Source organism: Haliotis cracherodii, unplaced genomic scaffold, assembly GCF_022045235.1.
Source record: "Haliotis cracherodii isolate W230 unplaced genomic scaffold, xgHalCrac1.p SCAF_17, whole genome shotgun sequence".
NCBI lineage: Eukaryota > Metazoa > Mollusca > Gastropoda > Lepetellida > Haliotidae > Haliotis > Haliotis cracherodii.
In genome coordinates, this window is record NW_027266272.1 from 29,614,431 (window position 1) to 29,627,004 (window position 12,574).

Below are 12,574 nucleotides of genomic sequence, written 5' to 3' on the forward strand. Positions count from 1 at the left end.
TATATATTGCTTCTTTATTTCTGTATAAATTACCACCAAAGACAATAAATAGATCTTAATTGTGCACCACCACCACCAATGCATGTCCCGGGGCAAGTATACCATTCATTTTGGACCAACTCATTTATCAATCAACTAAATATGACTTGCCCTTATTGATGGGCCTAGTATGAGCAAATATAGCCCTGATTAAGATAATAGTAATTTCTTTTCTATCTGTTCGTTTCGTTGAACGAAAAGCTACAAAATCACAAGTACAAGACCACATTCGTCAGCCTTCAGTGCGGAATCCGCGGGTTCGAATCCCGCTGGCGACAAACGTTTTTCATGAAATTGTTCTATCATCAAGACAATTGACAGGGTGAAAAGGAAGTTCCGTCATTGCCAAGTGGTGTTTAACGAACAATTCAGTTAGTAAGAAACGGACAACGACAAAGGAGTCATGTTTAAAAATTCCTATCCAAAACGATTTATGTAAACCACCGCCCGAGTCCAGTTGGATGCATAACCCTTTTTAAAGCTTGTTTTACTTTTACTAATTATAAGGGCCCACCCTGCCTTCAAAAGAATTTCCTTATTTGGTTTATCTCGTTCATGAAATCAAAAATGCGCGTTTGAGATACGCAGTCCCGCATTTACCCCGTGTGTATATACTTTTGAACCGACCCATTTAGCACACGTGAAGGGTGTTTAAGTTTCAACGTTTTTCAGTAAAGGCACATACTATATATATGTATTTATCATATAATGGGTAGGTTTCTCGGCAGGATAAATCCAACGGATAAAAACGATATCCGTTGGCGTCATATGCGGATAGAGATGCAAATATCAAAGGTCAAGTAGGGACTACTTTCACTGTTTTATAAACACACATCGCGTCACCCTCGTCATTCGGCGATCGAGTCAGAATTAACCATCGGGAATCTGGATAAACTACAGGGATAATTGCTATCATTATCAAAAGAACAGTCTAATATACTGAAAATCAGTGTCTAACTGTTACGTAGCTAAGGCATTTTATGGGTTTTGGCAACTTTGGAGATATACATTTCGAAACAATTTTGCGAGGGCACGAGTCCTAGCCAAGCGGGATCAGTAGCCATTACTGTGCTTGTAGACCTCTGCGGCTTGAAACCTTCTCCATAAATTAAAATAGTTGGATTTTGCCGAAATATGTTTGAATTGTTACCTTGTTTCGTTTTGTCGCCGCGTGTACATCTGACTACACTTCTTAACGTTATGACAGGGCAGACCGACTGTCAACAATGTCTGACCGTGGCCGTGACGTCTCATAGACTAGGGTTAGAGTAGCTTCCCTTTGACAAAGGATGGCTACTCTAGCGGACAGACCGATGGATTGCCGCGAAAGGCAATTAAAAACAATTGTTGTTTTGCGAATATGTTGCTTCGCCACTGTATAAGAAACAGATTTCAGTTGCAACTATATTGGCTACTGTCACTGTCCGACTGACACATCACTTACCCTGTGACGTAATAACACTGCCTGTTTTCACCATGCTAAGACTTTCAGACATTCTTTGTTACCCCGACAACTGCTCTGAACACGGAAAACCCAACAGAATTACCAGCAGCTGTCTAACAATCCTCCCCTGCTCTGACCCAGACAGAGCAGGCCACGCAACCTTTTCTACTTTCATTGTGGCGCCCTCAAGCCGGGCCCTATCACTCGTCCCATACCAGAAGACCCCCATCAACATGCAGCCATGGATATTGACTTTCTCATGTAGAGGACGCGGATTGCCTTGGTGTCGGACGTGGCTACCATTCAAAACTGAGTCCCCAGAAACTGATTTTTTTCTTACAACAGAAACAATGGACAGATAGAATCACGAACCAGTATGATTTATGCTTTTGTCCGAGCATTAGTTGCTGCACTTCATTATGTTAAATGACCTGCTCCATTTCACAGAGTTGATACTTGGAGTGTTCTCGGTGTCTATCTGGAACTTGAATAGCAGCTGAACGTACACTCTCAAGAAATTTGGAATAAGCTTTTGCACAAGTGGTAAACCTATCTAAGATCATTCACATTTACCACCATAACAGACACAATGATGTCATTACATCTCTGTCAGGTTTTCAGGGTACAGTGAATAGTGTTAAGCTTGCGATGTGGGTTTAAATGATACAGAAGACCACCGCTGTACCAGGGAATTTAGACGTCGATGTTCCGGGTGTCATGCGACCCTAATTGACATGACAAGAAACAAAAAGGTCAAAACAGACTGAGAAAAAGTTTCTTCAAATGTCATATTTTACATGTCTGAGGTAACACTGTCCTGCTGCTAAAGTGATGTTCATATTCGTAGAAGAGGATTTGCTGCTATCCATTACATACTCATTGGACAAAAGAACGTAGATCCATTTCTAGGGGAAACAACTCTATGTCGTGTATGCTTGTATTTAAGAGAGATTATCTTGAGCCTCAAACCATTGTCAACATACCACAACATGGATAGAGGACGGAGAGAGGCTACACTATACAGTGTCTCAATGGTTACGATGGCTAATGCATCAGGATCAATATATCAAATGGTGTATGTGCGCAGTGGTGGAGAAGTTTCTGTGTTCAGGTCCGAATTTTTCATCGTTGGACATATAGTTCTATTGTTTTCCTGTTTCTGTTAGAAATCAATTTTACACGACACAGTAATCAGTCAGTAGTTTCGTGTAGCTGCTCATTGATTGGTTTAAACGTGGTTGACGTATATATTCTACTGACACCCCTTGGCTAAACTCTTCATTCGAAGTGTGTCTGCAACTCTGAAAGGATGTCGAATGCGGATACAAACTACGTTTGATTCTTGTGATAGCAATATATGTATATATATCGACACTGACATGTTGGATATACATGTACCTACCAATACCTACCATTTATTCGATGGCTCATACAGATGAAACAGATAGGCAATAGGGGAATTCTTCTACACCGGACCTATGACGATAGGGTACATTGGTTTCATTGCTGAGTTAAATTGTATTGTAGGAAAAGTATGGATAGTCCCATCACAGAGTATAGACGATTCTCTTGTAAAAGCTTTTCTAATACAAAATACATTAATTCGTTTATCAATTTATACGCAAAGATCAATGTATTCGTTAATGTTGTTCGTCATCTGTCTCGATCTACTATTTCGCGAGACATTCGGGATACTATGTCCGCAATTTTTACCTATGCCAAATCTGACCAAAAGATCATGACGTCACTACTTTCGCGAGATTTTTGCGATCGCCATGACCGCCGTTTTGTCCCACAGTTCTTACAAAACCGGAAGTCACAAACGCCCCATAGCAGAAGTCTTATGACATCACTTCCTAGGAGCTCCCAGATTCCATATATACGTCATTTCCTGTCTTGACTTGCTACCTTTCCGTGGCTTCACATGGGGCCAAACTCATTCCAGTCCGAACGATACGACCGGTTATTGTCGTATCTTTATTCAACCATGTTCTTGGGATCATAGTAAGAATGATACTTAGTACAGGTTGATATATTGCACTACACCGTATATATAATGTTACACTAATGATAGATATTGTGAACAAAACATTGGATGTACATTGTTACACTAATAGCCGATATTGTGAACTATACATTGAATATACACTGTGTCACTAATGGCCGATATTGTGAACAATACATTGGATATACATTGTTACACTAAAGGCCGTTATTGTGAACAATACATTGAATATGCATTGCTACGCTTATGGTCGATATTGGGAACAATACATTGGATATACATTGTTACACTAATGGCCGATATTGTGAACAATACATTGGATATACATTGTTACACTAACGGCCGATATACCATGATACCCAAACCCAATATGTCGTTTGTTAAGACGTATGGGGCAAAAGTGCTTCTATTCCAGTGAAATGTGAAAGTGTTAAACTGGAAGATGGATCCCCAGTGACTTTCTTATTATATTTCTATTCATTTTCTTCTCAAATTGAAATTTGTTTGTTCAAACAATTTCAGTGAAATATCTAGATAATTTTACTACCCGTTTTAGACGAGACCTTGGACCCCCATACCCATTAGAACGGAAAACATATGTCAAATAGGCTGTTAGTCAATGTCATGATAATCATTATCACATAATTTTTCTGTCTTTAACGTATATTATGATTGAAGCGGTTTTAGCAGTCACTCTTTGCTGGCTTGCTGCTGCATTTATGTATTGATCATATGTCATGCACACATTCTTTGATATATGCACATAAGTGTATCATCAGGTGTGCAAACAGGATGCACTGCAGGGAACGGAGTGTCACGGCATACGTGACACAGCACTATATAAATCACAGTTACCCGGAACCTTCGAACAGGCGACCTAAAGCATCCTGCTGTTTACGTCGATATCTAAAGCACAGGTAAGGAGTATTTACAGTATCCTCGTCGAAATATATAATACAATTTGTCATTCAAAAGATGGCAAAGACGCAGGTAAAAACAAATTATAATGGAAATGTTAAAATTCTCCGGAAATGTGACAATGCCTTTCTTAAAGGCATTATTAAATAACATATTTGAGTCCGATGTTTTTCCCGATGGACTGGAGAGGTTATTATCCCTATTCACAAAAAGAAGAGGAAATAACTACCTTGGTATCTCAAGATCACTTCTCAACGTCTACACGACTTTACTTTGTTAAAAACTAACACTGTGGTCAAACATAAGGAATAAAATATCAGAAACTCAAGCCGGATTTAGACAGGGTTATTCATCTATGGACCACATATTCACATTATATGCTTTGTTATAGAAATGTTTAGGCAATGAGAAATGCAAACTTCCTGTGGATTTTGTAGATTTTAAGAAAAACGTTTGGCTGAATAAATCGGGATAAGTTATGGTTTCTTTTGAAATCGTATGGTCTGAAAGGTAAAATGCGGAATTCTCTAAGAAGTACTTATAAATGTGTTAAATCGTGTCTAAGAGGAAACGTAAATGTTAGAAGTTATTTCTAAAGGGAAAAATGGTATTCAGTTATGTCCTGATTTATAAGAAATATTGTTACTAGTATAATAGTATCAGACAGCGCTAGTGGGTTGCAGACGCAATAAATGGAGCTTAAAGGTAAATTTGGATAATACTAAAATTGTGGTATTTAGACTGGGAGGTCCTCTTTCGAAAAAAGATACTTGGCATTATATAGGGAAATTAATTGAAGTCGTACCCAGCTAAAACTATCTTGGTTTACTCTTTAGTTGTTCATGAAATTTCAGCAATAAACTTTATCAGACCTACCAATTAGGGGGAAAAGATCACTCCTTGAACTAATAGTTACTTTAAGAAAAATAGATATTGTTTCGACTACGGTATGTTTAAAAGGTATATTGATACGCAACTACAACAAATTCTACTGAATACATATACATTTGACAGCTTATCTCGAAATCGAGATAGCGCTATCTTGAACCTTGGACCCCGTCCCAACTTTGACTTTCCTACAGAATATGCACCTTTATCTCGAATTTGGCATTTTCCACATTATAACAGCTTGGAGAAGCTAAACTGAGCATTTCACATAGCCGGGAGCAATTCTCCTAGATTCAGGCTGTGGTATCCGGAATGAAGTCAAAAACAGAGGTCACTTGCAACATTGTCTGACTTAGTTTCATGCACAGGAGCCTTGGGCAAACATACATTTGTCTCATGTGCAATACACTCAGCTGTTGTCAATCATACAGGTAATACTTGTACATTTGTCACAATTTCTATTGATCTTTACCTCCGAAATACATTTCAATTAGTCATCCATCGCATGCACCTGTGGCATTCATAATTTACTGTGTATGCAATCTATTGCTCTAAATCTATAACACCCAGTGGATACACTCACCTTTTCGCAAACAAGTGGTTTCATCACTATTTGATAGGGATTCATAAACACATGCTCATAATATAATTTACAAACAACAGTTATACAATCCTTCAACCCAGACTCTGTTGAATTTATAAATTTAGCCAAGGTAAATGTATGTATTATATTATATATATACGTAACAAACGAACTAACACATTTAATGGATCTCCATATGGACAAGGCAGATCATTGGAGATGTCCAATTCGTTAAAGTTTAATGAAATGAAAGCTTAGATTCCTACTGTTGGTATATACATGTAGCTGCACATCTTCCGGATGTTCCAAAAGAAAATGACTTGTAACACTGACGCATGTGGCAGCCTGCTACCTTTGAGGTACAAAATAAACTGAGCAAAGTTTATCGCAGTACAAGGAAAGTCGATAATCACATTGTTGTTTGTTCAGTCATGGGAACTTAACATGAGAATCATTTGCCAGACATTGTCATTTACAACAAAATACTACGAATGTATGTGAATATCATTGTATTTGATATGTGTTTCCATTGCGTTCAAGTTAATGCGGTCAATATTTATGACCAATACCTTCAATTAAAAGTGAGGTGTTCAAACGGAACAGAACTTTGGTTTTATGGGAATTTACATCTTGCTTTTTTCAAATATAGGGCATAAAACAAATAGTGATATTTGTCATGATAATGCAAATCATTAGTATGGTACATTGCCTACTTCAGTTTACATATAGAATCTAAATTTCAGACCATTACGCATTCTTTCAACGTGGATAACCTTCAAAGTTAAGAACATATTTCATACCGTTATAAGTGACATCTTTATATGTTACACAACCCCTTCTGTCTATGTTAGCTAGTTGAAGCTTAAATATCGGAGTTTTCAATTTCAGTGAAACTTTTGAATGTAAGTGCCTCTGAGTAAACAGTGGAACAAAGATTGATGTGCTTTGAGACATGACAAACTGTATTTCCATTTGCAAGTGAACAGAAAACATTGACCCACATACACATTCCCCTGCTTGGTTCAGACCCTCCCTGTCTGTGTCATTAAAAGGCGACCAGGGTTAGACCCTGTCTCCAGCAAACCATGCTTGTCGTAAGAGGAGACAAACGGGATCGGGTAGCCAGGATCGCCGACTTGGTTGATACATGTCATTGTATCCCAATTGCGTGGATAGATGGTTGTGATGGCCAATCCCTGGATTGTCTGTTCCAGACTCGATTTTTACAGACCGCCGACATATTGCGGGAACATTGCTGAGTACGGCGCTAAATAATAAACAAACATTAATAAGCTCATGCATCAGATTCAGGGCGAAGGAATCCATGTAGCTGCTCGAACAAAATCCTCAATACCCTCAAGAATCTCAACTACGCTCTCTCCACATCATGGCAGCACTCGGGTATCTTGATATTGTATGATATTGTACAACACTTCGTTACGTTTGGACTATGTAAATATTTTTGTCACTTGCATCACGTTCAAACCTTATGGAAACAGTTGAAGCATTATCTTTTTTATTTCCATTTAATTCAAACCTATATAAAACTGATCACATGAAAATTATTCACCCCGTAACGTTTAAGCACCATTGGGAATACATGAAAATAATTCATCCTATGAGCATACATTGCTAACATAAGGCATATAAAGGCATATAGTTGCAAATGCCAGTATCATTTTCCATAAAGCACAGATTTCAAACGTTATTCCAAACATGAGGACACACATTGCAATACACTATTTCGTGCAGTGATAATTTGTTCCTTCCAGGTTACGTACAAGGACTATGAGTACACTCTCGTGTGTATGTCTGCTGGCCTGCGTGGCAATGGCTCTGACTTGCCAGGAGTAAGTACACAATTCTTTCACTAAGTCGACATTGAAGGGACTGACAATTTAGTATTTTAGAGAGGGTGAGTGTGATTTGACCTGAGATTGAACAAAAGAATTGTTTTGTCTGTTTGACATGCTTCCTGAAACAAATGTGCTGTAGAAAAGAAATTGTTTGTCTCCTTCCAAAGAAAGCATTGCAAGCCTTGTTGCAATGATTGAAAACCTGTTTAGTCTCATCAAGCACCCCAGCATTAGCGATTTGCCTATATACTATGTGGACCAATCGGACAGGCGTTATTTAATTAGATCAGACATTTTCATTTTAACATATTCAAGCACCTTACATTGTGAACATAGAGGCACATACTTAATGAATTTAAGTAAGAATTATCTCTTCCTGTCAAATAGTACAGTTAACATTATGCAAGTGGCGCTACAGAAAAGTTAGATATCTATTATTTTCTCAATGAATAGCAAGAGACGCTTCAATGCAGATTTAAAGTAGTTAAATCAGTGACGGTAGTTTACTGGATAATCTTAGTACTCCGCCACTGAAAACAAAAGTGATACATGATTAAACTATTTAATCGTTATTCTTCAGTTCTTGTTGCATGTGCGGTCCTAATATCACCGTTACTATGGTGGTGGAGAACAGCCTCAAACCGGACACGTTCAAGTCCATTGTCCAGCTTGAGATGCCTCAGAGAGAGCTCCTCTACTTCCTCCAGGAGGCCGTCGCCGTCGAACAGCATTTCCGGTAAGATTACTGCCTAACGCACTTCCTCCATCAATCCCAATGTCAATGTCGGGTGTGGCTACCATGTCTCTTAATACAGGCGAAGCAGCGATGGTTCATTGAAGACGAAAGATGATTGAAATCAGCGTGGGTTATGTTGTTCCAAATGCCAACCAAAGATTGGCCAAACTGAGTTATCGTTACCGCCCTTGGTCCTGTTGTAGGCGTCGTTTGATGTCAAGCCAGACATGTTCTGTGGGGGAGCAGTCTGAAGATTCAGCCGTCCATGGCAGTACAGCAATATTCTGCTGCCTCAAAAAGTCTGTTACAACACATGAAACATATGGGCGGGCATTATCCTGCTGTTGTGTCCCAGCATTTGCAAAAGAGTAGAACATGATCTCGAACGATGTCGTCCCAGTTGTGTACGCCATTCAAATTGCCAACAATGATGGATTGTGTTCTCTCATGAGTGATGCTACCCCATACCATCACACTTGCACTGCCAAACTAACGACGTTGAGTAACGCAAGCATCGCGAAAACGTTTTCCTGGACGCCTGTAGACCATTTGAAAACCATGAAAGCTGTCCAGATGACACCAGTCCAAGTCTTGTCTTCTGAACCTCAGATGCTGTCTACATTAAATTAGGCGTGCCTCACGGTGACGAGGGCTAGAAGTTCTGCTCCCTCAACCGGTTGCATACGGTTCTGCCACTAATTGGTCTCAACCCAGAAATTGTCCGATCTGTTAATGTGGCAATTTGGTATCGATTTCGTAGATGCGCCAACCGTATATGTTGTCTTGTCGACGCAATGTCACACATGGACGACCGGTGCGTGGCGAGTCATGTGTTTTTCCCGGCTCTAGATAAAAAAGATAATACGGTGTTCCGATGAACAATAAAATGTCTGGCAACTTCCTTTTGCATATTCCTGTTTGCATCATACCGACGGCGCGTAGACGTTGATTTTCAGCAAGCCATGGCATTGCATAATCGTTATTCATGGTTAAACAACAGTGTATTATGAGAATCCGATAGCTAAACAATCATTGTATGTTGTTTCAAAAACACATATCATGCAGCCAGCAAAGACACAAGCATCGAAATTGTGCGACGTGCATTAACATGCACGGGCAAAATGTGAATTACAACCTTATAGTCAAAGATATGTCTTCGTGGACATGCATTGAAAGATGCATTGTTTAATTTCTAAATACGTTTAGGTTTTATTAAACTTTATGTGAATCATAGTTTTTTCCCGTTGATATACAATTTTCTTTCTCAGCTACATCCTCATCAGTCGGTTGGGTAGCCTAGTGGTTAAAGCGTTCGCTCGTCACGCAGAAGACCCGGGTTCGATTCCCGACATGGGTACAATGTGTGAGGCCCATTTCTGGTGTCCCCCGCCGTGATATTGCTGGAATATTGGTAAAAGCGGCGTAAACCATACTCGGTCGCTCGCTCGCTCCTCATCAGTCACAAACTCTTTCCCAGCTACATAAGCACTGTCCTTTCTTCGTCAGATGCCATTTATTCTGTCGAACAGCACTTTATTTGTCTGGCACCATCCTTCTCCCTCGACCCCGTGAAGATTCCTTTGTAGACTAGGTCTTCAGCAACCTATGATTGCCGTAAAAGGTGACTATGCTTGTCGTAAAAGGCGACTAACGGGATCGGGTGTTCAGGCTCGCTGACTTGGTTGATGCAAGTCATCGGTCCAAATTGCGTGAATCGATGCTTGTGATATTAATCACTGAATTGTCTGGTCCAGACTCGATTATTTACAGACCACCGTCATATTGCTGAAATATTGGTGAGTGCGGCGTTAAACAACAAACCAACCAACCAACCTTCTCCCTCAAACAACATTTTCTATGTCAGACGCATTTTTCTTTTCTTTTTCTATTCAGATTCTGTCAGACATCACTTAGAAGTCTCTCAGAAAACACTTGCTTTGTGATACACCATTATCTCTGTAAGGCACCACCTTCCTATTGAGAAAACACCTTCTCCCTCAGACAAAACCTCCGTCCTCAGACAACACCTTATCTGTCAAACACAACCTTCTCTGCAAGACACCACCTTCTTCCTCAGACAATAGCGTTCTGTCATATAGCACCTCTGTCAGACACCGCCTATCCCTAAGACAATACCTTCTCTGTCAAACAACATCTTCATCTCCAGATGCAATCCCTCTGTGAGAGTCAGCCTTCTCTGGACTGGTACACCTCTTCAGTGAGACTCCTTTGTAAAAACGCTTTATAAGTCATTCCCATATTATCTGAAATCTAAATAGTTTGTGCCAGTGTTTCGTGATCTATTTCTTGTTCAGTTTGTGTGGCAAACGCATTGAAAATACCATACTATAGTCAAAACACACTATAAATCGATGAAAGTGAAATGCAATGGTTCCACAATGTAATCACTCTTGTTGTTCAGTTTCACAGCTGAGTATTTTGCGACCCCAGCCGTGACGGGATATTTTATACTAAGCATGAACAAAGTGGCTGGAAGCACCGAGGACAAGACCTACTGGCAGATCCTGGACAAAGGGGAACCTACACCTCTAGGTAAGTATGCTAGTATGTTAGTAGGTATGTGCGTGTGCACGTGCGTTATGCATCTATATATGTACGTATAAACGAAAGCATACACGCAAGTACGTACGTACGCATGTATGTATGTATGTATGTATGTATGTATGTATGTATGTATGTATGTATGTGTGTATACATATACTACAAATATTGCATGGAGAAGGATTGATCCACACGTAAACTGACCATGGTATTTCTATATTGCAGGTGTCAGTATGTACGTACCAACAGATGGGTCCGAGATAACCTTCAATTTCACCACGTACTAGACAAACGATTTCACCACACCGTAGACAAGGGTCGAGTTAATCCCAAAACAAGACGTGGAAATACCGTATCTCTATTAAGGCAATTAAGGGAATTGAACGTGGTCTCATACAAAATAATAAATATTTTAGTGCTGGCTGTATATGAATATGAAATAAACGCTTGATGTGGTGAAATCAAACAATAGTTATCATCGTGGATAATTCTAAGAAGACTACCTCTATTACCTCATGGCCATAAAGCCTGCCTTTTGGCTGATCTTACACTATGAAACTTGAAGATTTGCCACAGACTCTCCTCTTCATAGTCAGGTTTCTACTGGTCTTAAGGGAGATAACTTTCTGCAGTCAACAGCATCTGCACATGCAAAAGGCATGGAAACGCCACTTCTTTCCAATAACCAAACATCCTTGATGCTTATATGCTGGGGAGATGGGAGGTACTACTACTGTTGTAATAGAAGTATTCTGATAAATATTGTTTGATAATTCATTTTAATACATAACCACTATTACACCAGAGAGAACCAGTATCTGGTGTCTGGTAATTCCATATAGTACATCAAGAAAGCAAAAACATAATACCTGATTGTTACCTTGAAAACAGTAATATTGGTCTTTCTGTGACGTCACTTCCGGTGTAAACTGACGTCATTTCCGGCAAAGTTGACGTCATATTCTCCCTCGATGAAGTCAATTTCGGTTTATTGTGATCCTTTTCTGGTTCCGGGTTTAACGTCATTTCCTGCTATGACGTCACTTCTTTGACGACAAAATCAGCTTTGACGTCATACCTTACTGGCGTCAATACCGAAGAACCGTAGATCACTTCCAGATTTTATTATGACCACCTTGTCTATAAATAGCCCGCAATGTGGCGGTGTTTCAGTTTCGAACAGTGACTGGCAATGTAAACATAATCGAGTGCCGGGAAAAGCTTTTTGAAAACCGTGCGCAAACAAGATCACCATTGCCCGTCAAACTTCGTATGAACTTGAATGACAAACCCTGGATACCACTAATGGCTCCATATCTAGATATAGTTGGTCAATAAATTTTCTGTAGTTTTATCATAAAAAATCGAATCGATCGTGTTTGGCGTCTGCATCAATCACAAGGGGCGGAGGTTATTTATGGTTGCGCTATATATAGCAAAGCACATTGTCATGTGTACATGTGAAACATTCAATGCATTTGTGGTCAAAGTGTATTGCACAGAAAATCAGTTTCGGTTAATGTAACAGTAACGATACATAAAC

General features: G+C 39.5%; 1 protein-coding gene across 1 annotated transcript; it reads left to right on the forward strand.

Annotated features, from left to right (window-relative positions):
- Nucleotides 1–4,280: 4,280 nt before the first annotated feature.
- Nucleotides 4,281–11,318, forward strand: LOC139464592 (cobalamin binding intrinsic factor-like). Its single transcript, XM_071246114.1, has 5 exons — nt 4,281–4,405; nt 7,650–7,727; nt 8,314–8,469; nt 10,892–11,022; nt 11,257–11,318. Exons 1-5 carry the CDS (start codon nt 4,281–4,283, stop codon nt 11,316–11,318), a joined length of 552 nt encoding a protein of 183 aa, XP_071102215.1.
- The last annotated feature ends 1,256 nt before the right edge of the window (nt 11,319–12,574 follow it).